Here is a 27280-nt window from a genome sequence, read left to right as displayed (position 1 = left end):
GGCCTCCGGGCTTTTCTGCCCAAAAAGCATTACTCCGTGTGGACGGAGTTTGTGGAGAATTGCCTTGAGTATCTTTTATTTCTATTTTATATATATTTACTAGTAGTGTATTAGTATTTTGTTATTTTATTAAACTGTGTTTATCACAATCCAAGTTTCTCCCCTCCCTTTTGATTCTCTCCCCTATGGAGGGTGTGTGGAGGGCGTGGGGGGTGAGTGGCACATGGATCAGCGGCTATCATGGTTGTATTGCTAGCTCAGGTTAAACCACGACACCAATAAAGCCTCATATTATCATCAAGAAAAGTAAAAAGATCATATAGGACTGAAAATCGCTCCTTTGCTCTTCCCTACCTCAGACAAGCAACTGCTACAGCTGTAGGTGACATGGGTAGGAAACACCAGTGAATGGTAGGATATATTCTTCTGACCCTGATTTTAATGATCATTCTTTAATTCTGATCAGCTGACGAAAGCTTCTGCGCTCTTTGCGTTCAGCAAATGTGTGCTTTATGACTAGATGTATTCTCAAAAATAAGTTACAAATTGCAGAAGTCTCTTGATGGTGCCAGGATTTATGAAGCATACCAGGTCCTTATACTTCTTGGAGAACTAGCACAGGTAACTGTATTCTTATGTGCTCTGTAAAAGAGGCAATCAAGCCATGACAGTTCATCAATATCTGACCATCCAAACCAGGTTCCTCGTTCAGTTTCTTTGTGACTGTTACAGGGAACAGAAGTGTTTTGGAGGGGTACCACATTTGGTAGCATGCCCAAATAGCTGTTACTTGCTGAAGATTTTGTCAGCTACCACCTTGTAAACTCAAAGGGAGACATTGCTTGAAATCACCCTCTGGCTGTATAGGCACACAGGTGTTCTGAATAAACATTCAGAATAAAAATAGACACTAGCTATAGTCCTTTGGATATATCTATACATTATATTTACATTCTGCTTCTTCATAGTTTCTGTAATAAGTGTTGCAGTTCCATTGTGAAACTAGTACTTCACAAAATGACAAAAATATATAGTCACATAAAATGCTCTCTATGTTAAAAAAAAAAAAAAAGGCAATGTTCTCTTCGTAAAGTGAAGTATTTTACTGTGGGGTACAAAGTAAACATAAAAGATTGTTTGGTTTTATAAAGAAGCGTAATGTACTTCGGAGTTAATAACCACTAATAACCAGGATTAGACATTTTAAGCAATGCTTGCCTCCCATTTTTTGACATTTCTCAAAAGACTAAAATTTTTAGTTGTCTTTAAAATCACTGATCTCACAAGTTGCCTGCAAAACATCCCCACTGAAACAAAAAGAAATATGACTTCGTCAAGTTTTAGAGGAAACTGGAGGTAATTAAGGGAAAAGTTTAATCTTAGAGTGGATTTCTAAATTTAATCTGGAAAGATGATTGATGTGCTTTCTCCTCCCACACTGCTCTAACTTTAATCTCACCTGAAGGGAAGAGAAAGGGAGCAATCTGACACTTAGCCCACTCAGCTCTGCTTTCCAGACTGCTGCTGGGAGACAGGGAAGCAACAGGGGCAGTGCTTCCTCTCACCCCTGGATATTTGGAATGCTCTCTATGGGTGGATAAAGAGCAATTACCCACTCTTGGAATTCATCCTCAAGACGTTATTAATTTAGATAATCCTTGTGTCTTACCTGATTCATCATAAGCATGCATGGAAAAGTGCTCATTATCAAAACTTACTGAAAAGCCCTCTGATCCCATCAGCTGGCCTTTGCCAGTATTTCCTTGTTCTCCCTGCCCTGCAGTTTCTATTTCCCAGATCAACTGCTCTTTGTGGCCAGAAACTATTAGGCTGCTCTTCACACACACAAGTTCAAACCCATTCTGACTGGTGAAATGGCATCTGCTTTGCTGCATGTGCCTCAGCAGCATGTACACAACAACTATAATGACCTGTTTCCTAAGGGTTAGACACAAGGTTTCTTCCAGTGGAAAAGGTCCCTGCCCTCGTCACTGACCTCACGCCAGCCAAAATTATCAGATTAGCAAAAACCTTATTTAAACTGTTTAAGTGTTACACATCTCCTTTTGCTTTAAACAGACCAGGGAACACTCATGCCTTAGCTGGAAGGTAAAAGCAGGTGGTAGCTGGTCCATCAAACTGAGGCTGACTGACAGCCTCTTCAGACAAGCCACGGTGTGGCAGGATAAGATGCACACACTCATTAGTACGTGTACTATCATTCCCATCATAGCTAGGAGGCCAGCATCCATGGGCAGAGGCCTAACTCTGCATAAAGGCTCAAAACAGCTGTCCTTCTCAGGAGCATTGCTGCTGTCAGGGTGTGGACATTAGGCCGTTAGCTTAGCAAAAGGATTGTGAGTTGTTGGTACAACACTGTGCTGGATAGTCATGTTTTCTCCTACAAAAGGCACTACAGTTAGGAAGGACAAAGGTGAAGAGCTAGATAAGGGAAAACTGGTTTACCTACTGTGTGGGAACCTGTCAGCAGTCACAGAGCCCAGACTTGCGGGAGATCATGGACAGAGCAGCAGGTGTCACATCCTTGATTGAAGTTTGGAAGCAATATGAGGAGGAACTGATGGATATGTCCATAATGCCATGAGGATATGAATCACTTCCTTGCCCTTAATCACTGACAAAGTTATGAAGTTAGAAATATAGTCCATTAGGCATTATTCTCATCCTCTATCCTTATACTTCAAGTGCCTTTCAGGTCCAAAGTAGAGCTAAACAGTGGTAGCTGTCTAGAAACTGCCACGGCCAGTGGTCCTGCTCCTGTGTTACAGGCATGAGGGACGTTTGTTTTGGGTGATAGGCTATTGCTTTCCTGAGCCCATCACACGCACTGAAAATGATAGCATGCAAACTATTGTAGTGCTGTGCATTGCACGTTTAGAGTGCTCCCTCAGAAGTATGTGTTGGCATGCCAAAGGTGTGGTTGCAATCTATCACATCGGTTCATTCAAATTGTCTTAACATAATTAAAAAGCACGTTTAAGCTCCAGGCTATATCGTTTTTGAAGATCTCCTCAAGGTATCTTCAAAGATGCTAGTCTGCAGCACGCTACAGCTTTTTAAATGAAAACCACCACAACATACATTCTGCTTGCCCAGCACAGGACCCAGAAGCAGAGCATGTGGTTTCCATGTTTAAACTGGAAGAACCTGAAGAGGATAAGTGGGAGAACTAGACAGTGTTGTCACTAGCACTACCCACTAATGCTGCTTCTCCAGTGAAAACAAAATTAAAGCAGGAAAAGAGAGTGGTAGATTGGGAATAGGATTTCTGTCTACAGAGAAGCATTGCAAAGTCCCTACCATTTGTTCAATCTGTGTAGAAAATTATTTTTAAACTGCTATTTTTGCTACTGCTTTTAATACCAAACTTTTCTTTTTCAATGTGAAGTTAAAATCTTAAAAATTCGTTGTTAACCTCTGCTGCTAACTCTGCTTTGAATTAGGAAATGTCATCCTTGAGAAGTCTGATCTATTATAGCATTGAAGAAGACGGACAGCTGTCTTTGAAATTAAGTGATGCAGACTCGGCTGACCATACCAAATTATAAGCCATGAGCGCATCCAAGTGTACATATGCCTCTAGTTAATTTCTGACGTGAATTGTAGATTCCTATCTGTAGATGGTGATGATGTAGATAACATATTATAGTAATGTCCATAAAATAGTTAATGAGTGGGAATTACAAGTTTAAGGAGGAGGAGGCAGAGGAAAGGGGCAAAGGAATGCACTTCTCTCTTTCTGCCAGTACTGACACTTTGTCTGGTTTATGCTTTAGCTCATATGATCCAGAAGTCTCCTGTACCAGCATACAGACCTGGGGAGGCTAAAACCACATTCGACTTAGGTACTCTACCAAAACATAACAGAAAACAACAACTGTTTCCAAAGGCTTCAGATCTGAGTACTAAGAAGTAAGGGGAAAATGAATGACCTGGAAAAGAATGAAAAATGTTGTAAGAAAATGAAAATTTTAGGAGAAAAACTCTAAGAAATCTCAAGTGTGCTCTAAAGCACTTTGATCAAGCATGACTAGCATTTGTTTCAAGTCTACACCATCATTTAGATGTTTTTCTACCATGGCAGATTTAAGCCTCCAGTTCTCTCCTGCAACATTTGATCTCATATAAGATGTCACTTCAGAAAATATGAGACCACGTTGGAAACCAATTTCCTGAAGAGCTAGGAATAGGGTCATATCGTTATCTAGGGTTATCCTTGCAGTTCTGGCAATTTTCTTTTTAATAAACAAGTATGGATAACTCCATAGGACTCCATAGGACAATAAATGCTCTCCTTTATCTTATGTCTAGGTTTCAAAGGACAACAAATGCTGTCCTTTATCTGATGTCTAGGTGTCAAAGCTGTGCAAAAGACGCTTTGTGCAAGACATGTCAGAAATCTTTCCAAAGACAGACAAGGATACAAAGTCCTTGGTCTAACAACATAAAAAAGCCAAAGACAAGTTTACAGAGTTGTATTGTCTTTGAGTTAAGGAGTCAAAACCAAGTCATCAGTTCTGACCAGGAAAATAACTAGTTACATTAGAAGGGTCCACTAGTCCAGACCCTACATAGAGCTTGTAGGCTCATGAGTAGCGCTGCGCTGAGTAACCCCAGTTCTGCACCAGAGCCACTCTGCACGTTGGAAGTTTGGATCACAGCCAGGAGAGCTCTGCTCCGTTTCCACAATTTTGCATAGACAAGCCTGCAGAACAATCAGCTGCATCAAATACATGCATCCACATTAGACGAGTAAGCATTCGCAGATCGACCCTTCATGAATACAGGTTACAAACTAATGTGGGGAAGCGAGTTTAGCCCGTACCAAACCAGAACAAAAACTTATGAACCAAAAAAATAACAACAACGAACCCTCTCTAACAACAACAACAACAAGACAAACCACTTTTATCACTTTTATTCCTTCGAAAAGACTTTTGCCTTCTTCTTGCTAGATCATGGATGGTCTGCTTTAGCACCAAGGCTTTGCAAAAACAGATACACTCGATAGCTCTCTGAAAGCGGCCCGTGTGGCAGGTACAGAATACAAATCACTGCGAGGCATGAGGAGCTTGCTTTCTTTTCTTTTCCCTCCCCTTCGCTGGGAGGCTGCTGAGAGAAAAGCTGATGGTGCTTAGTTTGAGACAGCTCACCGAGCCCTCCCAGATGCGATGAAGAAGGCGAATCGTGATTCCAACGCTCTCGGAGAAGTGAGCGGCTCCCTGGCTGACTCTCTCCCGCCTCCCCCACCTCCCTACCGGGACCACCCGTTCCCAGTTTTCCGTTGGCCGGTTGGTTACCGGCCCGGACTCCTGTTTCCTGGGGGCCACCCGAAGCCCCTAGTCTGGCTTCCCCACCCGGGCAGGGACGCTCCAGCCGCCCCGCCTGCCTCGGGCAGCAGCCACGGAGGAACTCTGGGTGGGAAGCAGTGACGGCGGGGACCGCTCCGTGTTTTCTTCCCCCACCGGCCCCGGGGTGGGTGTGAGGGGAGGCGGGAACGGGGTGAACACAAGAGGAAGGGGCGGCCGCCGGGAGCTGCCGGGGCAGAGGGCGGCGAAACGGGCGCTTGTGCCTTTAAATCCCGTCCCGAGGGGCGTGGAAGGGGCCGCGAGGGGGGCTGAGCGCGCGCGCGCGCGGCATCGCCTGGCGCCCCGGGAAGGCAGCGGTGCCCCGGCGGGGGGGAGGGGCGCGGCGGGGGGCGGGGAGGGGGAGGGGGCGGTGGCGGTGCGCAGCGGTGGGGCCGCCGTGCCAGCGGCGGGAGCGGAGTTGTCCGAGAAGGGAGCACGGGTGGCCGTGGGCGGCATTGCCCGTCGGTTCTCCCGCCATGGCCACGTCCCCGTGCAGCAGCAGCGGCGTCTCCTCGTCGTCCTCGTCGGGGCTGGGGGCGGACGCGGGGCTGGAGATCCGCACGCGCTCCGTGGAGCAGACGCTCGTGCCGTTGGTGTCGCAGGTAGAAATACCGCGCGCGAGCCTGACTCACCCCCTAACCCCATTCCCCGCCCCCCCCGCCACCCCCGAGGGCTCCCGAGTCCCTCCCGGGCAGCCCGTTCGCGCCAGGGGCCCGCGTCCCTCTTCCCGCCCGGGATGGAGTTCGGCCGCCGAAGTTTCCGCGCTCGGGTCGCGGCGCTTCGTAGCCCCTTCTCTCTCTTTCTCCCCGGCCGCTCGGGCCGGGGCGGCTTCTTTCAGCCGCGCCCTCTCCCTCGCATCCCGGGCCCGGGGTCCCCGCCAGCCGGCGCGCCGAGGTGCGGGGGCGGGATCCCGCTGCCGGAGCGGGGCCGCGGGGGAGATGCTGCCCGCACGTCCCTCCCCGAGGAGGAAAACCCCGAAGTTCCCCGCAAGGTCGTGGTGCCGTTGCGTAACGCCCGTGGGACGACGGCGCCTGCGGTGCCGTCGGCGGTTTGAACCCCGGGATGCCGCGGTCTGGGGCGGCGGGAACCATTCCCCCCGGCGGGGGGGGGCTGCACCGCCGCCCGAATTCCGCCGGCTGACCGAGTCTCTAGCCTGGTGGTTTTCCGCATGAGAGGATTCTCCTTTTCTCACAGTTTGGTGCTGGTGAGAGCGATCGGCTTTCAGGGGATTTGGCGAAGCTTTGTGTTTTCGCGGTCCAGCCCGAGCGTTGCGTTGATTGGAGCTCTTATCACACCCAAGGGTAGTACCCGAATTTTAAGAAGTTAAATAATACGCAAACTGTGTCTTGGTGACCTCTTAGCGTGTCCCACACAGCGCTAAATGACCTTAAAAAAATAAAACTCAGGCTTTCAAGCAGTATGCTAAATAGCTATAAGCTAACCACTTTGGTGTCGGTATATATATATATATATTTTAGTACTTTAGTTAAAAATTCGAGTTTGAAATACCAAAGAAAATTTTTCTTTATTGAAAAATAATGTATGAAAGCAGCACAGTGCTTGCTGTATAAGATTATTGTACTTAGAGCACTGATTATTAACGTTAGCAAGTCAAAACCTATCTGTACAAAATCTTTAGACAATGTGTTAACAGCTGTAGAAAAATAACTAATCCTGGTGAGGTCAAGTTACATATGTATCATCATAGCTCATCTGGAAACAAACTGTTGTAAGCCTTGTTTTGCATTTGTACAGCTGGGCGGCAAGAAAGGTTTGTGATGGGTAATTGTGGTTCTGTGCTTATTGTGGTAATTTGTTTTTCTCTGTTTGAAGAAATCTCAGGCAGCTCGAAGAAGCCCGTGGAAGGGATTAAACCACTTGTTCCAACGCAAAGTAAAACTAAAGTTCAATGCATTTTCTTCTCCTGAAATAATTGAGAGAGGTGAAATATGGAGGTGGCTTTTAAGAAGCTTAAGAACAAATAGAAACTCCTCCAGTTGCAAAGGCTGAATTTAATTTCTTATTTTAAATTCTTACTTTTAACAGATTTCTGTGAAGATGAGCACATTCTTCTTCTGGTATACTCCTTAATAACAGTAGTCTTATTTCTCTGTGGATTCATTGCACATGTAATATGTCATGTATAATTTTTCATTGACCACAAAACCTATAACTGTGTCTTCCAGAAGTGCTAAGCATCTCTCACTTATATGGTGTAAGGTCTTTGAGCATTTCTGAAGGCTCAGAGCATACTGTTCTCCAGGTAAAGTGCTCCAGATGAGCTTGTTCCCTTGAATTGTGAGTGCTGAGCACTGTTCAGATTCAGGCCAAAGTTGCTGATGGTATCAGCAGTAGTTTCCTACACTTGCCCAATAAAATGCCCCACTTACTGTGGTGGTTTGTCAGTTCTATCTGTACTGTTTCATCTGATTGTTCAGTAGAGGTCTCACTGCCTTGCTTTGGTTGGGTATTTATGCAGAAAGGGTGTTATAGAGTATGTAAATCTCAGAATTTGTTTTTATATTCTGCATAAACTATGTATCAGCAGTAATGCTCAGGAATCTGTTTTTCTGCTTGTACGAAATACACAAAGGGATTTGTTCTTGCTGTGAAGTTAACTTCACAATTTATTCTTTCGTTAAAAGCTGAGAAGTGCTATGTGATACCCATATACCTCTGAAAAAAATGATCAGAATGTTGCTACTGCTTTTCATTACTTATTTGAAGCAAAAAGGAAACAAAAGGTGCCCTGTCAGACAAACTCACTTTCAGTCCTTCTTACAGAGCTAAATCTACTTACTTCAAGAAAAAAAAAAAAGGCTGAAATTATTTTTATTTAAATTCATGTACCATATAGTGCATTGTCCTAATTGATGTATAATACTGTAAATGTGTTTGATTGCTTGCTCTTACTCAACAAATGTGGGTGTTCATTTTCTTTTTGTTTGTTTATTTGGGTTCTTTTTAATTGTACTTTGCAGCCTGATTTTTCTTATGGACTATATAGTATCAGAGTATATTTGCTGCCAGCAGTGTTGTAAGATTCCTGTTTTCCCAGCAGGAAAAATTACCCTCAGAGTCATTACTGGATAAGTTTATTAATAAATTTGTTTTTAAAACTTAACTATTTATGGACTTGATCTAGGTCTTCATTTTCTCTAGATCTGTTCAGATCCAAATGTGGCCTTTCACTAATAGTGCCTCAAATGACAAAAGAAGACTGCAGATTTAAGTTGCAGTATTAAGCATATTGCAAACACTTTTTTTCAGTATCTACAGTGAAGAGAATCATTCTACAGTATTGTGCAAAGCATGTGTTATCCAGTGCTGAAAATATGGCTTTTGGGGTCAAACCCCACAATTTTCTTCAGAACAAGTAGAATTCTCTTTTCTTGGGTAGATGTCTTTAGTTCAGTATTCCACGTATAAATAGAATAGCATTCTCTAAAATCCAGACATCTCCTTCACTGCTGCTACCCATTTCCAGTCTAATTATGTTGGGTTTTATTTTTTCATGGAAAGTTTTTTGGCAGCACAAGCCAGGAAGGGTGTTTAAAGTGGTCAGTGCTGACTCATTTAATAACAAGTCATTTAAACAGTTGAGGAAAGGCAAAGACTGGGAAAAAGCACTTTCCAGGATGTGGCTCCACCAGCGACTTCCTCAGCTGCCATTATGTACCTGTTTGCTAGTCTGGCAGCAGCTGGGTATCTTCAGAGCTGTAGGAGGCTGTTTGTCTGGATCTGTTCTAAGGGAGCATTCAGAGAAAACTGCAGAATAGGTTTTTGTCAACTGTTGCAGTCAGGTTCTTAGGAAAAGTTTGCTGGGAGGTAACTTTGAGCTCTGTCTGTGAATGCTCCTGAAAGAATTAAATAGTTTTTCATGACTGAAGGTGACTTATCCTCCAGCATCCTGAGTGTAGACCTGTGGGATTACAGCTCCCTGTTCCACCTTCAGAAAGCCTGTTTAGTCATAGGCACTTTGGAGAATGATTGTGTGTTCACAGGTTGCTGAAGATGTTTTTCCAACTTTGTTACAGGAGATCCTGTAAAAGGTTATTGAATTGGCTTGACGTATATAGTCAAAATAAAGCTTAAATAGCAACAAAAAGCCCATGATACCAATGTTTCTGAATTTCGTTACTGCCAGTCTTTGATTCTGAGCAAGTTAACAGTGGTATATGCCTTCATATGGATAAAACAAACCTGTTCCTTACTATGGTCTTGTTTCCTTGCTTGCTCTGAAGACAGCTGAAATAATTCTCATTTCAATAAACCTTGTATAAGTTATATAATGTTACATAATGTTCTGCCAGTACTCTGTTTTTCCAGAAGTTTCTGGAGTTATGAGTTAGAACCCAAAGAAGAACCAACAGCTGATGTTTTCCCATTTGTGTGAAAAGCTTGCTGATGTAGTTTTCAGACTGAAGGTGTGACTTTAGAGTAGCCATACTGGATCAAGCTGGAGTTCCATGTATAATCAGTGACCTTTTATCTATTTTTTTTGGTCGGTTACCAATGGCTTCCCTCAGGGACTTGTACAGGGGACGATGTTGTTTAACATCATTATTAATGATTTGAATGTTGGGATGATGGGCTGGCAGGTTCAACAGACATGTGAACTCCCCCAGAGCAAGTTGAGGGTTGTCTGATATGCTAGAGAACAGAGCTGCCAGACAGAGGGACAGGCTGGAAAGATGGTCTGACAGGAAGTTTGTGAAGTCCAACAAAGGCAATAATACCCATTAAACCCCATAAAACCCCATCTGGGGCAGGATAACATCAAGCAACAGTACAGGCTGGGTCAGCTGCCTGGAGAGAACTTTTGTGGGGAAAGACACAATGGTCCTGGTGGCCAAAGAGCTGAACAGGAGTTCAGTGATGGCCAGCTGCAAGCTGGGTTGTTAGCAGAAGTGTAACCAGTAGGCTGCAGAAATGGTTCTTCCCTTCTGGTTGGCACTCATCAGACAGCATCTGGAGTATCATGTCCAGACTGGGGCTCCCCTGAAAAAGGGAAATCACTGACATAGTGGAGCATGTGACGTAAGGGGAGAGGTTGAAGGAAGCAGGTTCATTCCATCTCAAGAAGAGAGGTGTAATGGTCAGCTAGGACCTAACTTTCATACAGGAAGCTAGGATGGTACTTGCCCATCTGTACCACTTTAATCTGCAGTGATTTTTTTTGCCTGACATTTTGTTGCCTGGACAGTGTAGCAAGATGTTTCTGCAATTCTGTAGGTCAGACCTTACCTTTACTGTCCTGAATAACTTGGGATCACCAGCAAATTTTCATCATTTTATTACCTGCTTTCTCTCCGTCTTTATGATTATGTAGAATAATCCATGTCCCAGCACAGGTTTCTGTGAAACTTCGTTGGTTATCTCCCTCTATTAAAGTAAGCAGTCATTTACTTCCTGCATTTCTTGATCTTCCTTCTCATCATTCTGTCTCTTAATTAGTTAAATATTCATACAAAGTGCCTTCTTCCTTTTTTTTTTTTTTTTTTTCCAGAGACTTGACTAGTGTCCTTTGCAAGCTTTGATACAGACTTTGTTTCCTAGTTTTCTTTCAGCAGAGTGCCTCCTTATCTGTGTAATCGGTGATCTCTACAGAAAAATGTGGTTGTTTTGTGAGAGAAGAATTCCTTTAACAAGCACCATGATGAGTCTTTGCCAGTACATCATATTTATTTGGGTATCCACTAGTTCTGTTCTTCCTCAGTTTTTGCACTGATTTGCCATGTACAAGTGTCAGGCAAACTCCATGCGTCAACTATCGATCTAGTTTTAAGCAGGAGACTGCATGAGAAAATTGATACAATCCTTTTTATGTTTGAGTGCCTTGAAATCTTGCTGAATAACATCTAATGTTGGCAAGTTGTTACGGTTCATTTTCTCTAATATTTTCATAGCCTCTTCTGCAGTTGCTTCGATTCCACACAGATTTGCCGAGTATATCACATAGATACATTTTTGGAGTAGGGATCGCTTAATTTCTTTTGTAGTTGAGCACGGGTAAGAGTAGCTGCTCTGCTCTGTTCTTATTTTCTGTCGAAGAGATGTACAAAGCCATGTTAAGGAAGTAACTGAGTATAGCAGGGTTATAGCTTCTGAAGAAATGGACCGCAGTAGCTGGTAAGTTACTGTACATTTAGTGGAATTGATGTTATTCTCTGTTGAACTAAACAAGCATGTTGTATCAGAGAGATTTAAGAGATTTGTAAGACTGTAGACACGGAGTTCAATATGCTAGTGTTCCATCATGCAGGCCTTTTAATTTTGTCTGTAGGCTAGCAGTGTCTTTAGGGAAGCTATTTTGTAGTCTCATTGGCTTGGAAGTCCTTAGTTCAGTAGTGACTACTAGGTTGCTCGTGTTGTACCCAGTAGCAGCAGAACTCTGAACAGGACCTCACATTCAGTTCTTCAGTATACTTATGGATGTTGACCTTAGTATGTCTCCTTGCTGAAGGATGTTTCGTCTGAATGTAGTGAAGGAGCTTCAAAAGACTTATTTTTTGAGGGAGATGTATGCATGTGTGATGCCAATGCTGGCCAAAACCTGTGCAAGAGGTTTATATATAAGTGACATACATACACATGGTATCTTTCAGTGAGTGTTCATTTCTTCTAAGCTTAATAGCTGCAAAACTAGTATTCTTACGATTTACTCAGTCATGGCTTTGTCATAATGTTTCTTTCTTCGTTTTGCTAACAGCTTTAAAGCGGAGACTCCTATATTTAGAGCACTGTTAGACTTCTGACTTGATGTCACTAGCTTTTTATTCTTGGAAGTCTACAAAAACTGAGGGGGGAAAAAAAACCACCATGTTTCCCCTATCTGTTTTTCCTCCACATCATACATCAGTCTTGTATATTAACTAATGTTTGAATGTCTGTAATTGTAGTATTGCATTGCAGTGCACACTACATACAAGTTGCTGTGAATCAAATATGTTCTCTCTTTCTCCCTTAGAGACTAAATAGAAGTGTCTCATCTACTCTCTGGACAATGTTCATAACATTAAGCATATGCATAGTTTCATTCCCTTCCTGAACTTCAGCGTTCAGTTCAGGCTATCATCTATTCCAACTTACTTGAATTTCCCATGCAGCAGATGCATTGAGAGATTTGTACCAGCAAGTCCCTTGTCTGTCTTTTTTCAATAGGCATTTTTTGATACCTTTAGGTCTTTCCCACTTCTCAGGTGCTAAAGGGTTCATACGTTGCTGGCTGTTCTTGCTCAGTATGGTGCCAGGGCGTGCTCTTTGCCCCTTATGGCTCTTTCTGGAGGATGGGAAAATTCCTTTTTGGACAAAGTAGGGTAATCCATATTAGTCTTAAACTCATTGCTTTCTTCAGTGCATCTGGGGGAAAAAATCTGAGTGCACTCCTTTTAAAATGATTTTTGACTACTATTCTTCAGTACTTTTAAAATTATGCAAATTTGCAAGCTTTATGAAGCTGTTTCTCCCCTTTTCTGGGATTTTCTTCTTTGTGAATTAATTTGGTACTCATTTCAGGCTTGAGACTTGGTATTGCTATTGAGTAATAAAATTATGGATTACAGTGTAGAGACTTGCATTGTAACTTGTATCGAGTGAAGCAAAGCTGCTGCTAAACTCTTTTTAGTTTATGTCCTGTACCACAGAGAAGCTGTGCCCGGTTGCAGAGTCATATGGATTAACTCTGCTGTCGAGTCTGGAAGCATATGTTGTGCTGCCTGTGTGCATAGTTGCACCTCATTAGTTTCAATTAGTCACTAACTCACTGACTCTTCCCTTTGGTTCCACAGGTTCTGTGGGTTAAGTTGTGCTTTGTATTACAGACCTTCTGCTTGATACACATTCTTTTTCTGTAAAAGGAAGATTGCAGCAGCTCAACAGCTTGGCCTACACTAGGTACTCTGTGCCCTTGAAGGAGCCTGATTCTTTATCTTTGATTTATGCGGTAAAGTTAATCTGACGAGTTTGTTATCTGGCTGTAGATAATGTGATTAGTTCAGTCACAGTATCAGTTATATCTCTGGGCTGATGTGGTTGCAGGCTTCCCTTTACTGAGCCTAGTTTCTAATTGACAGTTATTTAGTCATTGAAGTTAGATTGTTATGAAACAGCAAAAGGGAAATAGCTAATCATTTACAGCTGTGATTTTTAAGGTATGCTGGGGAGCGCAGAAGTACATTAGAATATTCTAAATCGGTAAATGAAATTATTTTGTTATGTTAAAAATCAATGATGTTAACATCACTAATGATATTCTGCTTTACAAGAAAAATGATATATGAACATTTTATCGCATGAGCAACAGCACTACCATGAAATAGCTGTTATTTCAGGTTTTTTGAAGTGTCTGGTGGAGTTTTTTTTGTGAACCTTTGGATAATGAAATTGGTTTTGAGTTGGCTCCTATTTTGTAATGTTCAGTACAATAGTCTTTGATGTGATAAATGAGTCCGGGTAACACTTCAGGAAGCTGGAGTAAGATACTTCTTACTGACATAGCTGAAAATCAATTGATCTTTTCCAATTGAATCCTAGCTTTCAAATTTATGATACGTGATTAATGACTTTTCTATGGATTAAACAATTTTTTGTAGTTCTCCAGCTGAATGAGTATTAAATCAGAACTGCCTCACAGTGATCCTGCAGAAAAAGAACTAGAGCAGCTTTCTTGCTATTCAGCATTGTTAACAGATGGTTTTATACAGATTATGTAGGGAAATCCCCAAAGGGGGAATTATGATTTAATGATTGCAAACAACTCTGATTGTAGTTTAGTAAAACTGCTGTATGGCACTATGAGCCTATGGCTTTCTGTGTGCATTTATGTGTATTAATTCATTGATAAAGCATAAGTCTTGCTAAATGATAATTTTTGCTCATTGAGTTTTATTGCATTCCATCAATAGCCTTGTTTAAAACTAGTGAAGTAATTGAGTAGTGATACAGACTCTAGTGCCAACTGGTAACAATTAATCTACTCTAGATACTGTATGGGATGATTTCTTGGTTTTATACATAAAATGAATTCTCAAATGGTAAGATAACTCATGAACACAAGTTACAAAAACATCATGTATCAGCAAATCCTAAGGTTCTTTCAGATGTATATGGACAAATAAAAATTATGCTGTTACTTTTGCCTCGGAGACATTTTTGTATTGACTTTTCGTATTAAGCGCAATGAATGTAAATACAGCCTCACAAATCATGTATTTTCAATTAACAATAAAATTGTGCTGTAGTAATGTAATGGTTTAAGCGTGGAGGGGTTTTTTGTTGTTGTTTGTTTTTGTTTGTTTGTTGGATTTTTTTCTTTTAAAGTTTGTTGTTTTGTTTGTTTCTTTTATTCACAGATGTCAAAATTGTTTAGAATGGTAATATAGTCCAGAGTTGCAAGTGCTTAACATGTAGGAGTTAGACCAATATATGGACTGTTCCCTTTTAATTATCAAAGATTCTGTATTGTATTTCAGTGTTACATTTAAATATTATTAAATTTTCCAAGTAAGTTTTTGTTGCCCTTGAGCACTTCAAGGAAGCAAGCTGAACAACATACAGGCTCTTTAACATAAACAAGATAATGGTTCCTGGATTATATGAAGTTGTTGTTTCTCTAGGTGGATAGTAGTTGGATTTGCATAGCCTTTTCCAGACCACAGTGTACTTCTCTGTTAATCCCTAGGGCAAGTATGTGCTTTTCAAGATGAAATCTCAGGTGTTGCTCTGAATTGAAGTGGTATGGCAGAAAGCTGCAAAGGAAGCCTTCTCTAAAAAAAGCTGGAGAAACCCTCCTGTCTGCAACACGAAGTGCAAGATGGATTAGAATGGCTGGTAATTGTGCCAGTGATGCTGCCTGTTTATGGGACCAACAAACAACTTTTTTTGCATCTTCAGGAGTGTGTCCTGGTTTGAACAGAAAGAATTCTCAATTGCAGGTGGTATCAGTGTGTTGTCCCTGTTACATCCTTTATTACAATATCAGAATTTTTACTTGCACAACAGTAACTTTTTTTTTTTCAATAAGCAGCTCAGAGTTGGCTTGAGCATAGTTTGCACAAGCTATACATACATTAACAAAGGAAAGCCACAATAATTATTTGCCATTCAGTGTCTGGTTTTGGGGTTATCTGATCATGTTAGTAAATTGAGTTATTTCTGAGACTTGCATCTCTCTGGTGCTGAAACATGTCTACATCTGTTTTGACCACATCTGAAAATACACATTAAACAATGAATTTCCCTCTGAGTTGGTTTTGTTTACTTAGACTTGCTTATGCCCAGGATTTTTAGGTGCCGAATGAAAACGAGTAATAACTTTGTTTATGAAATCTACCTATTCGGGTATGAAGATACTGAACTGGAGGGCAACAGGAGAGAACACACCTAAAACCAGTTATTGGGGCTGTTTATTCATGTTGACTTTTTTAGTGAGACAGTTGCAGGTTTCAAGAAACTTAAGGACAGCAGTTGAGTTAGAAGGCCAGTTCACAATGAAAAGTGCAGTAAAGGCCTTTTTTTGTTGCATTTTATGATAGGGAAACATATTTTCTAATGTTCAGTGTACTTGTTGTTGCACAAATCATATAATCAGAAAAGTTTAAGTTTGGCTTTCAATTTGACAAATTATTTTGGCCAGTTTGTGTCAAGTTGCTCAAAGGTGCAAATTTAAGTCTGTAAACTTCCATACATCTTTTCAAAAAGAGAAGGAAACTTGAACTTAAATTGTCTGCAGATGAATTTTTTTCCCATTGACACTGATTTCTATAGAAATTCTGAAAACGCCTTTTTGGGGGGGAAGATTGGGCAGTCTTCTGACTTGTCAGGCATGTGACAGTACAAGTAAGCAAGTGGTCAAGCCTCACTGAGCATTCTCCAGTGATCCTTCTTCTCTTTCACGTGTGGAAAAAAGAAGGGAGGATGGCAGGAGTGCAGATCAGTTTTTGTGTACTTTTCTGCTTTGTGTCTGGAGATCACTGGGGATCTCTGATGTTAAGGAGTCTGAAAAATAAACATTAAATAGTGTATTTCTACTCTACCATAGTGTTACTTTAGTAACCTTATTAAAGTAATTTAAATAACCACATAACATCTAAGAGTCCATAGGTCGCATGAACTATTCAGCCATATTCATTCCTTTTGTTTGTTTCTTTGGCATTCCTTTTCACAACAACTTACAAAAAGGGTTGGAAATTATTTAATCCCACTGAAAAAAAAGAAAAAATCTGAAGTTTCTAGAGTATTAATTACTTAGAAAAAAACCCCAAACAAACACACACAAAAAAACGCAACACAAAACCAACACACAAGTCCCTCCCCACCCTGCTGAAAAAAAAGAAAAGCCATGCTAGAGAAAATAAATTGGTGTCATCAAAATACTACACTTCAGTTGAACAAGTTCATCTCTATCACATTTTGGATAATCATTTTCTCTGTGGTGTTTGGTTTGGATCTTGAAATGTAAAGGGCCCTTAGTTTTCTAGGAATGCATTCAGCACAAAGGGTATTCACTACTTATAGCACAGTCTTGCTGTGAGTTGAATCCTTTTGATCTCTTAACAATTCCAAGAATGTGTAACGAGTACATAGCAATAGTACTAGTAATCTGAGGTGTGTATTAGAATTCGAAGTTGTGTACTCTGTCTTTCCTGGCAAACTTTACAAAGAGATCTGAAGTAGGTTTTGAAGCCTAGATCTGAAGGAGGTGAAGAAGCTGTTCTCACCCCTTCCAGATAATATTACCTACCTGTTGAAGCTGTTGAGCTTGTGAGAAGTGCACAATTAAATGTTGTGGTGTTTTAAAATGAAATGCATGATTTGCATATAACAAAAAATCTGGTTCTAGCTGCAAATAGCTAGTGTCTCATTTGCTTGTTTTATTCTCATGCTTTCTCCTAGGGACCCATGTTTGGGTACTGTAGGAGATACTAGGTTAGGTACACCAGTGATCTGATTTGGTAGGGCTTCTGCTTGTCACTGCAGGTCCTGGATTGTACCTTCCTCCTTTTCAGAGGGGGCTTATGAGCTTATTAGATACTACCTGTGAAAGATTGCCTGAGGCTCCTCTAAGCATGTTGGCATTTGCCTGCAGATAAGTGAGCCAACTTACAGGTTGTTAATGTAGTTTATTTAATTTGCTTCCCTAAAGGCTTTATGGAAGATGTGTACAAAAGCGTCGAGAAGATGCTTATAAAACCCCTTTAGGTAAAGATACAACAGTCTCAATACCACAGGTGTAATAGAACTCAGCAGTCTCAGACATGCAGCATATTTGTACTGCCCTTCTAGACACCAGTGCATTGGCAATATGAGTAAAATATATACAAATGGGGTAGCAGGATGATACCACTTCTTGAAAGCTGTTTTTTTACAGAAGTAGTAATTCAAGGTCCTGAATGATACGTTGAGGTCTGTGCGATTTCTGCAAAAAGAGCTTGGTTGCCCCTTTTGAATAAGAACGGGCAGATGAAACTGTCACGGTTCAAGTGTCCGTAAAGCAGAGGCTGTCTCACATAACATTTTCAGGATAAGTAGAATATGGATTCTTACAGTTAACTAGTGCATTAGTAGTTAACACAGTTGCATTTCATTGTGATTGATCTTTTCTAGCCTTTGAAAACTTCCAAAGTTGAGTTTATGCAAAGTTTTTTGTAGGATTTTCCTACAAAGTGAGAATTAAGTGGGGAAGATAGTGTTTTCCAATTCTAAAAATTGTCACATTAGCTAGACTTGTAAAAATATTGTAGTGCTTGAAATTGTAGAAGATGCTTACTAAGACTTCCATTAATGCTTGGACAGACATCTAATCTTAACAGACTTTGGATTTTTAGGGTAGGTAGGCAGGTAGTCTCTGTTCACTTCTCGAGATCCCAAAGGCTCTTGTCTCTTGTGATGAGAAGTCTATGTGACAGTTCTGCTTGTGGCCCTTATGACTGGATGTCAAATATCAGGTGCTGCTTCTGTGCTCTCTCAAATGTATGGTGGTCTTCTGTAGCAGATCTGGGTCTTGGAACAATGGGTGCTGCTGTCTGGCTAAATGAGTCTGAAGACCTATTTGTCCTAATGCACAAGGTACACAAGACCTAATGAGACAGTACCTGAAATATAATATTAGAAATTTCCCCCTACTCTCTGCCCCCAAACTCAAGATGAACTAATAAAAGTATGAGCACCGTGAGAAAGGCTTTTTTCACCAAGTTTTCTGTATGTCCTAACCAGTGGAACTAAATTTCATTTACAGCATGCTTCCATTGTAGGGGTTTCTAGCTTCTTCTCTAGTATGTAGTGCTATTGCATTTTCTCAGCAAAGGCCTTCCATTCCTGGTATTATTATTTATTTTTTCAGAAAGTAATTTTCTACTATTATACAATTAATGGAAAGTAGAAAGCAGAAAATACACAAAATGGAAGAGGAGCTATTACTTTTAAGGATGCTACAGCACTATAGCTAATCCTTGTTGCACAGAAAACATCTTGAATCTTTCTAGCAAGAGAAGTAATTTTTGTGAAGCAATAAAACATACTACTCTTGAGAGTCTAAATCATCCTGTGTACATTGTGGGTACTTACTAGAGGGAGAGAAGGGAGCATGGATAGACTGTCTTCCAACATGACTTCTCAGTTTAACTCTTGTGTTTGTAGTAGTGACTGTGAAATAGCTACGTTTCCACTGGTTTTATTTATAGCTGCCTATAAATACTTCCTGAAACTCAATCTCTTTAAGTGTCATTTAATTCTGTCATGCAAGACTTAATTACACTGATAATAAATAGACATTAGAATATTTTTAGCTAAGCATGCTGTCATGATGCTTCCTGTGCATGAAGCTTATAACAACTTAAATGTCAGTATCTGAAGGCCCTCAAAAAGCTCTGAAAATAGCTACTCAAAACCTGCCACAACTAAGCATGTTTCCGTAAATATGAGGTACATCTTGTTATATATGCTATATATGTTAGTTTCGGTAAAGTACCTGAGAAAAGGCAGTTTTTTCTGGGGCTGGTTGTAACAAGTGACAAAATATTGTAACTGACAATTTCTTGAGACTGCACACTCCTTAAACTGATTGTCTCAAATCTCAGCTAAGCATTCCATGGAAATAGTGTAAGAGCCCCCATTAAACAGAGCATGAGAACCATCAAAAGGACTGTTTCCTTTCTAGGACCTGATCAGTAAATCCTTGAGTAAACAGCATGTAACGTATTTATCTTGTTCAAAGAGACTTGCCGGTAATATCTTCAGGTGATAGCTCCTGCCCAAAGACCACGGATGTTAGTGACTGGGTGATACATGATCAGAATACAACAGATTAAATATCTGGGAGGTGTTAAGCTTAAATGAGATCTTAGATAATGTTCTTGGAGTCACCAGGGTTTCCTACTTTAAAAAACAAAACAAAACATAACACACCAAAAAACAACTGAAACACCGCAGTAACAGTTCTGGTCTGGTTGCAACTGGATGGGCTTCAGAGGAAAAGCAGTTCTCTGTAATTTAACATATCCTTAAACACTGCAAGTTTTCACTAATTCAGTTTTTTACAGGCTCTTATGGTATCTTTGGATAAAGGTGGTTGGTTGCTGGGCATAAAGTTCCTTGTTAGCTTTCTTGTGGATCTTTGCCTTTCTCCATTTAACTTGTCTGATTCTATATCTTTGTTTTAAATGTTGCTTAAAAGTCAGGAACAGAAACTTTGCTTATTCTTTAGTTTAGAAGCCCAGCTTACTGGCCTTTTAATGCTCATTGCATTATTCATATCCTGAAGCAAATGGTATTGTATGCCTCACCCCAACACCCTTCCAATTGTACTGCTTAGGGATTATTTATTTTTTTTTCACTGTGGTCTGAACTGGTTAAATAATGTTTGTGCTGGTTATTAGCATCACAGTTCCCTTCAATTTCTCACTTAACATACAAATGAAATTAATCTCCTTGCTCAGTTAAGTTCTTGCTTGTTAGTTTTTAAACTTTCATTATTAATTACAAGCTCGATTAAGTCTTGTAAAGGAACTGAAACTGCAGTTGCTATTACCTCTGATTTTTCATAACTTTATTTTAAATGGAGGATATAGCTAAGTTTACGCCTGTCACTCTTAACACTTCATGAAGGAAAGAGAACGATATTGCTTAGAATTACACGTTCTCCCTGTTTGCACAGCAATGCTTTCTGCAGATGGCAGATTATGAGAAGCCCATCTGTATCGGTAGAACTTTATTCATGCCTTGGACACCATTAAGCATCTTACATTTCGTGTATGTCTAACTCATGTTTCTTGAACCAAATACAGCCTTTTTTCCATTAGCTGATCTGTATTAAATCATAGAATCATTTTGGTTGGAAGAGACCCTCAGGATCAATTCCAACCATAACCTAAGTCTAGCACTAAACCATGTCCCTAAGAACATCATCTAAATGCCTTTTAAACACCTCCAGGGATGATGACTCCACCACTTCCCTGGGCAGCCTGTTCCAATGCCTGACAACCCTTTCCGTGAAGAATTTTTTCCTAATATCCAATCTAAACCTCCCCTGGCACAACTTGAGGCCATTTCCTCTTGTCCTGTCACTTGCTACTTGGGAGAAGAGACCAACCCCCTCCATGCTACAACCTCCTTTCAGGTAGTTGCAGACAGTGATCAGGTCTCCTCTCAGCCTCCTTTTCTCCAGGCTAAACAGCCCCAGTTCCCTCAGCCGCTCCTCATCAGACTTGTGCTCCAGACCCCTCACCAGCTTTGTTGCCCTTCTCTATGTTTCTCTGTCTCTTTCTTTTATCATGACTTACCTACTCCTATGTCCAGAGCTGTTTGTTACTTACTTTTTTTTTTACCTTTCTACTATATTAGTACAGGCTGTATTTTCTACATCTACTGCCGTAGTATTGATCACACTTGAAGTGGGTGTTATATGAAGCTGTTTGTCTTATGTTTCCAATTTCTTGACCAACTTCTGTTTTAGTTCTTGCACAATGTTTGTTTTTAACTGGCAATCTATAAAGTTTTTGACTTCTGTGGAAAAAAACAATGGAGCTCCATAAGATTCCATCCATTCTAATGGTAAGATAGTTGTTGTAGTGGCTCTAATTAGCCAGTCTGAGAAGAAATTATATTACCCAGCTGAGAGTTCATTATCTGAGGAGGTATTTGCAAAGCCTGAGCTGCTGTGTATAACCATAGGTTTTTAAACTGAGTTGAATCTAAATATAGAAGCTACTCCAGTGGGTGTACAGAGTAGATCATTAAATCATAGTATGGTTTGGATTAGAAGGGACCTTTAAAGACCATCTAGTCCAACCTCCATGCTATGGACAGGGATGTCTTTCACTAGATCTGGTTACTCAGAGCCCTGTCCAGCCTGGTCTTGAAAATTTCAGGGATGGAGCATCCACAGCTTCTCAGGGCAGCCTGTTCCAGTGCCTCACCACCTTCATTGTGAGATATTTTCTCCTTATGTCTAATCTAAATCTACACTGTTTTTAGTTTAAAGCCATTGTCTGCTGTTCTTTCACTACAAGCCTTGGTAGAAAGTCTTCGTCTTTTTTATAAGCCCCCATTACATATTAAAACGCTGCAGTCAGGTCTCCCTGGAGCCTTCTCTGAGCTCAGCAACCCCAACTCTCTCAGCCTGTCCTCAGAGCAGAGGTGTTGCATCCCTCTGATCATTTTTGTGGCCTCCTCTGGCCCCTCTCCAACAGGTCCACGTCTGTCCTGTACTGAGGGCTCCAGAGCTGGATGCAGGACTTCAGATGGAGTCTCACCAGAGCAGAGGGGCAGGATCACCTCCCTCAACCTGCTGGCCATGTTCCTTTTGATGCAGCTCAGGGTACAGTTGGCTTTCTGAGCTGTGAGCGCATATTGCTGGCTCCTGTCCAATTTTTCATGCAGCAGTACCCCCAAGTCCTTTTCAGCAGAGGTGTTCTGAATCCCTTCATCCCCCAGTCTGCATTGATACTGGGGATTGTCCCAACCCAGGTGCAGGACCTTGCATTTGGCCTTGCTGAACTTCATGGGGTTAAGATTATACTGGTGAGGTCATAAGGTCAGATGACACTGCAGATGGGCCTGCCAAAACAGCCACTGATTCTTGCTTCACCTTATGTGGGGGGGTATAGGAGGTGTCCTTTTCTACAAAGCTGATGACTCTCTCTGAAGAGAGTCCTAGAGAAGTGATAAAATTGTAAACTTTAGCTATATCTCAAATGAAAACGGTTCTGAAAATGTTATGTAAGACCTTATTAAAGCAACTTCAACTGGGACATCTTTGAGATTCTTATCATTTGCGTACCTCTACAGTAACATACGGCATTAAAATGCCATTGATGATTTTTAAAATAGGATGGGATTCCTTTTGCTCTGCAGTGTTAGTTGCATATACATTTCTCAGGGTTATGCAGAACATGTTGAAACTTCTACTGGTATAAAATGCTGTGGGAGGTAAACTTGCAGCCAGGACATGCATCCAACTTGTCTTCTGTTTGTCTTAGGCTAGTGTTATTGTCTGTTTTTCAGAAGTCTGTAACTGTATGAATGTAATATTAGTGCTTTGTTTGCATAGCATTAAGTTGCAGTTTGCTTAAAAAACAGTTGAGGAAACAAAGTTGTGACCCTCTATCAAATGGGTTTTCTTCAGTGTTTGGTCTAATGCTCTCTGTAGGCTTGCTGCCTGTGACTAGTCAAGAATTCACCAGCTGTGATGGTTAGAGTAGCTGCTGTCAGGTGTTTGGTATTTTGGTATATCTGAAGTGTTTACAATGCAAGAATTCAGGAGAGTTGCATACTACAGCTGTTTTTAATATCCATTTGATATTAATTGGAATTTCCACTGAAGTGATGGCAGTTGTCTAGAATAAACCTGAAGGTGTTCAGATGTTTCCTTAGTTTAGTCTTTAACAGGACTCTGTTTTCATCTTATGATTTTATTTTCACTGGATGGGCAGCAGGGGTTCGTAGGCTTTGGATTTGAAGTCTGGTGAACTGGGGGACTCATACAGGGACAAATGAAGTATTGGCTTTTTCCATTGTGGAGAGTTTAATACTGCAAACTTGACCAAACCAGCTCCTGGCATTCAAAACCAGCTCCAGTAAGCTGTTAAAAAACACCATTACTTTTTCCCTAGAAATAAGACTCAGTGATATCTGAAGAGTAAGCCATGGGCATTGATCAAATGCTTAAGTGGAACAGGTCCTGCACTGTTTCCTGCTCTTTCCTTGGATCTCATGTGAGCATTGCAAGTACAGTTTCTATGCTCTTGTTCTACTGTAGGCTTGACCGGTAGGAGAATGAATGAGTGGATTGTGATTTATGATGTTCTGAGGAATGGATGAAGACATCTGTGATTAAGCTAATACAGCTGAGGTGTTCAGACATTTAAGTAATTCATGTAATTCTGAAATTCTATCAGCAGACCTCTTTGAGCCCCTGGGGATTGGCTCACAGTGCAGTTTTTTAAACCACACTCCTGCGGAAAGTAGCACTTCTGCCCATCCTTCTCTCTCCAGTCTGTGCCTTTTCCCTTTGGCCACCAGAACTATTCCTACAGCTGTGCAGTGAACTGGATTGGGCAACTGATTATGAGAAAAACTAAACTAACAAACATCACCTTCTTCACAACTTTGGTTTAACTCACATCAGATGAATTCATTGCGAAAAAGACAGAGATGGAGGCAAGGACGGGTGGGACTGTCTTTGGCAACAACTATGACTTTTATGCTGGTTTAGCATGTTCAGAACTAGAGTTTGAATTCTGTCCTGCATCTCGCTAGAAAATTATAGTGATACCAAGAATCTAAAGCTTCTACAGTGTTTGTAATGTAGTTTGTAATTAGGTAATTATGAGTGGCAGCATTGCACACTGTCCTCATGTTTGTTTGCCTTGGTTGAGGAGCTACTTCTGCTTTACCTTTGTCTTTGGGTGGTTGGCGGTTGTGTTCTGGGCAAATCTTTGGTCTCCTGCAGCCTGCATGACTCCAAAGTTGATCTCTGGTTGATGCAATCCAAAAAGAAATGTATAGTGCAATGTAGTACAGGGCAGAAAAGCTGATACCAGGTGTGGAGGTCAGAAGAAGAATATCATCCCAATTTTTTTTTTTTTTTTTTCTAGAAAACACACATAATTGAAGATGTTTAAATTATGAGTACAGTGGATACTTTAATGGAGACAAGGCTGGAATATTTCAGATTATTTCTAAAAGACAAATGGTACTTCTTTTTGTGTAAAAACTGCTACTGCTTGTGTTTAAAGTCTGCCTTAATCAGTTGGATAAAACATCTTTTAGAAAGGCGTATTTCAGTAAAAACAGCCAGAGCTCCCGAATCATAATTGATGAGTGTGTTTAGTTACCTGACAGCACAAAAACTTTGTAAGATTTTCGATGCTTGCAAACGTAAAATGGTATTGGTATGTCTGCTATTGTACTCAACTCCTCCTGTGTCTGTAGTGAGAAAGCCTCTTGAGAGACCTAGGGCAGCTTATTTTAATACTGCAAACGGGAGAAAAAAAAAAAAGAATCCCTCCATGTGTTTGAGATGTCAGATAAGTTGAGATCACAGCAGATGAGCAAACTTAATTATACTCCATTTTTTTTTTCATTCTCTGAGAAGTTAAATGATACCTCATGACTCAACACTAAATTTTATTAGTGAAGTACGGTAAAAATCTACTACTGAGTTCAGTTCAAAACTTGCCTTTAATACTGAAGTTAAAATGTCTTCTTGCACACAGTTCTAATAATTAACTCTTCTTGTTTGCAGATAACTACTCTTATTAATCATAAGGATAAACCAAAGCGTTCTGACAAGACTCTGCAAGCAATTCAGCGAGTGGGCCAAGCAGTTAACCTGGCAGTTGGAAGATTTGTTACAGTAGGTGAAGCTATAGCCAATGAAAATCATGAATTGAAAGAGGAAATGAGTGTTGCTTGCATCGAGGCAAGGAGAGCAGGTATGTAGTTACTTGTGAAATTTGTAACCTCTTGTGCTTTTGCCATTTTTGGCACACTACTTTTAATATCAGAAGTAATGTAAGAACTTCATTACATGATTGCCTACTCCTCTTGTGCTGGTTCATTCAAGGCCTGATCTGTTACCTGATTTTGTCACTTAAATTGCTGTCATTGTATGAACAGGGAATGGAATTGTGTGTTAGCTTTGATTTTCATAGGACCTTTTGCCACAAGGAATCACCTGGCTGCTCTTTGTCTTACGATGTTACTACAGACAAAGCGCAGAGTGATAAGAATACAACTTTAGATTTCATAGCTCTTGAGCTAAAACAGTGGAATATTTAGAGTAATTTGAGTATTATGCTATTGAGGTCACTGTGTTCTAAATCTAAATGTCTGAATGAAGGTCAGTGTCAACCCATATTTCGTCAGGACTCAGTAAGATGACTCAGATCAGTCATCTGATGACTCCCCTCAGTAGAATGAAAATCATATTGTACTTGTGTTTTTGCTGGATTCAGCTTCTGTTGCAAACCTGCTCTGTGTGTGGATTGAATGTGAAAAATGAATAACTGATGGAGTTGCTTGCTGTCACTCCCTTCTTTCCCCCAGAAGCCTCTATCTAGGCAAATAGTGGGTTACATTCTCTGATACTGAAAGCGAATGTCATTGTCATGCTAGAAACTACTTTCCTGGATGTTAAATACCGTTCCTTGCATGATACTTCAGCAGTTCATATTAAAGGCATATTCTTACATGTGCAGTGCAGCCTTCAGGAAGATCACGAGTAGAAGAACATTCCTTTTGTTGTTAGTGGTGGTGGGGTTTTGTATTTTCTTTCTAATACATTTGAATAATGGGAAATTCTGCTTGAAGTTTTTCCCATTTAAGCAGGTGGAAGTACCTGCAGATGCGACAGATTTTCTGTGGCTTCGTGGAGACAATCTTGAGCTTTCAGATGTGGAGGCAAATAAATGACCCTTCAACACACTAATTCTTGATAACTGTAGAAAGAATCTTGTACTCCAAGACATAGGTTACTGTACTTAAAATTGATCTGTTAAGGTAAACTGGACTTGTGGGGAAGTGTTTAGGTTTTAACTTTCAATAACTTCAGAAGCTTGAGAAACTTGTCTTTTGGTGTCCTAGCCAGTACATTTATTGCTGAATCACTGTGCTGGCCTCAGACCTTGGAGATGCAGTTCATACTATTTTTGTGATTAAAAAAAAAAAAAGGCTTAGAAATTGAGCATGATATTGTAAGAAATCCTCTGAACATCCCTCAACGAGTTGCAATGTTTAGAGAAATGCTGGTGGCAAATGAACATTTTTGTGATTTGAAGGACTACTCTAGATAAACTTCAGCCTGTAGATTCATGGTCGCTCCAGTAAACTTGGCTGCAAACAGAAATGTCCTAATTTGAAAACATTCCACTTGTTATATGAAGCATGTGTTTTCTCTTCAGGGATCCAAGTAAAATGCTGACAAGCCAAAGTTGCCAAAGTTGATGTTGATAACCTCAGCTGCTCAGAGCAGTGCAGTCTGAGTCTCTGTTTCTTGACTTGCTGGTTATGCTGTGGTGTAGTGGGTTGATCCTGCTGGACACCAGGTGCCCACCAAAGCTGCTCTGTCACTCCCGTCCTCAGCTGGGCAGGGCAGAGGGAATATGACAAAAGGCTCATGGGCTGAGATGAGAACAGGGAGAGATCACTCACCAATTACCGTCATGGGCAAACCAGACTCCACTTGGGGAATATTAATTTATTACCAATCAAATCAGAATAGGATAATGAGAAATAAAAACTAAATCTTAAAACATCTTCCCCCCACCCCTCCCTTTCCCAGGCTCAGCTTCACTCCTGATTTTCTCTACCTCCTCCCTGGCAGCAGCACAGGGGGACAGGGAATGGGGGTTGTTGGTCAGTTCATCACGTTGTCTCTGCCGCTCCTCCCTCTTCAGGGGGAGGACTACTCA

General features: G+C 40.9%; 1 protein-coding gene across 1 annotated transcript in view; it reads left to right on the top strand.

Annotated features, from left to right (window-relative positions):
• Positions 1–5655: 5655 nt before the first annotated feature.
• Positions 5656–27280, top strand: part of CTNNAL1 (catenin alpha like 1) — a gene marked incomplete at its 3' end in the record, with an annotated part of 55642 nt that continues 34017 nt past the window's right edge. The window contains exons 1-2 of the mRNA XM_080339034.1: positions 5656–5971; positions 25114–25303. Of these exons, the coding sequence (XP_080195160.1) occupies positions 5846–5971; positions 25114–25303 (316 nt within the window). The 5' untranslated portion in view covers positions 5656–5845. The remainder of the gene's footprint in view (positions 5972–25113; positions 25304–27280) is intronic.

The sequence above is a fragment of the Nesoenas mayeri genome, assembly GCF_963082525.1.
Source record: "Nesoenas mayeri genome assembly, chromosome: 2".
NCBI classification, from domain to species: Eukaryota; Metazoa; Chordata; class Aves; order Columbiformes; family Columbidae; genus Nesoenas; species Nesoenas mayeri.
Note: the sequence above shows the minus strand (reverse complement) of the source record. Positions and strands in the feature narration are given on the sequence as shown.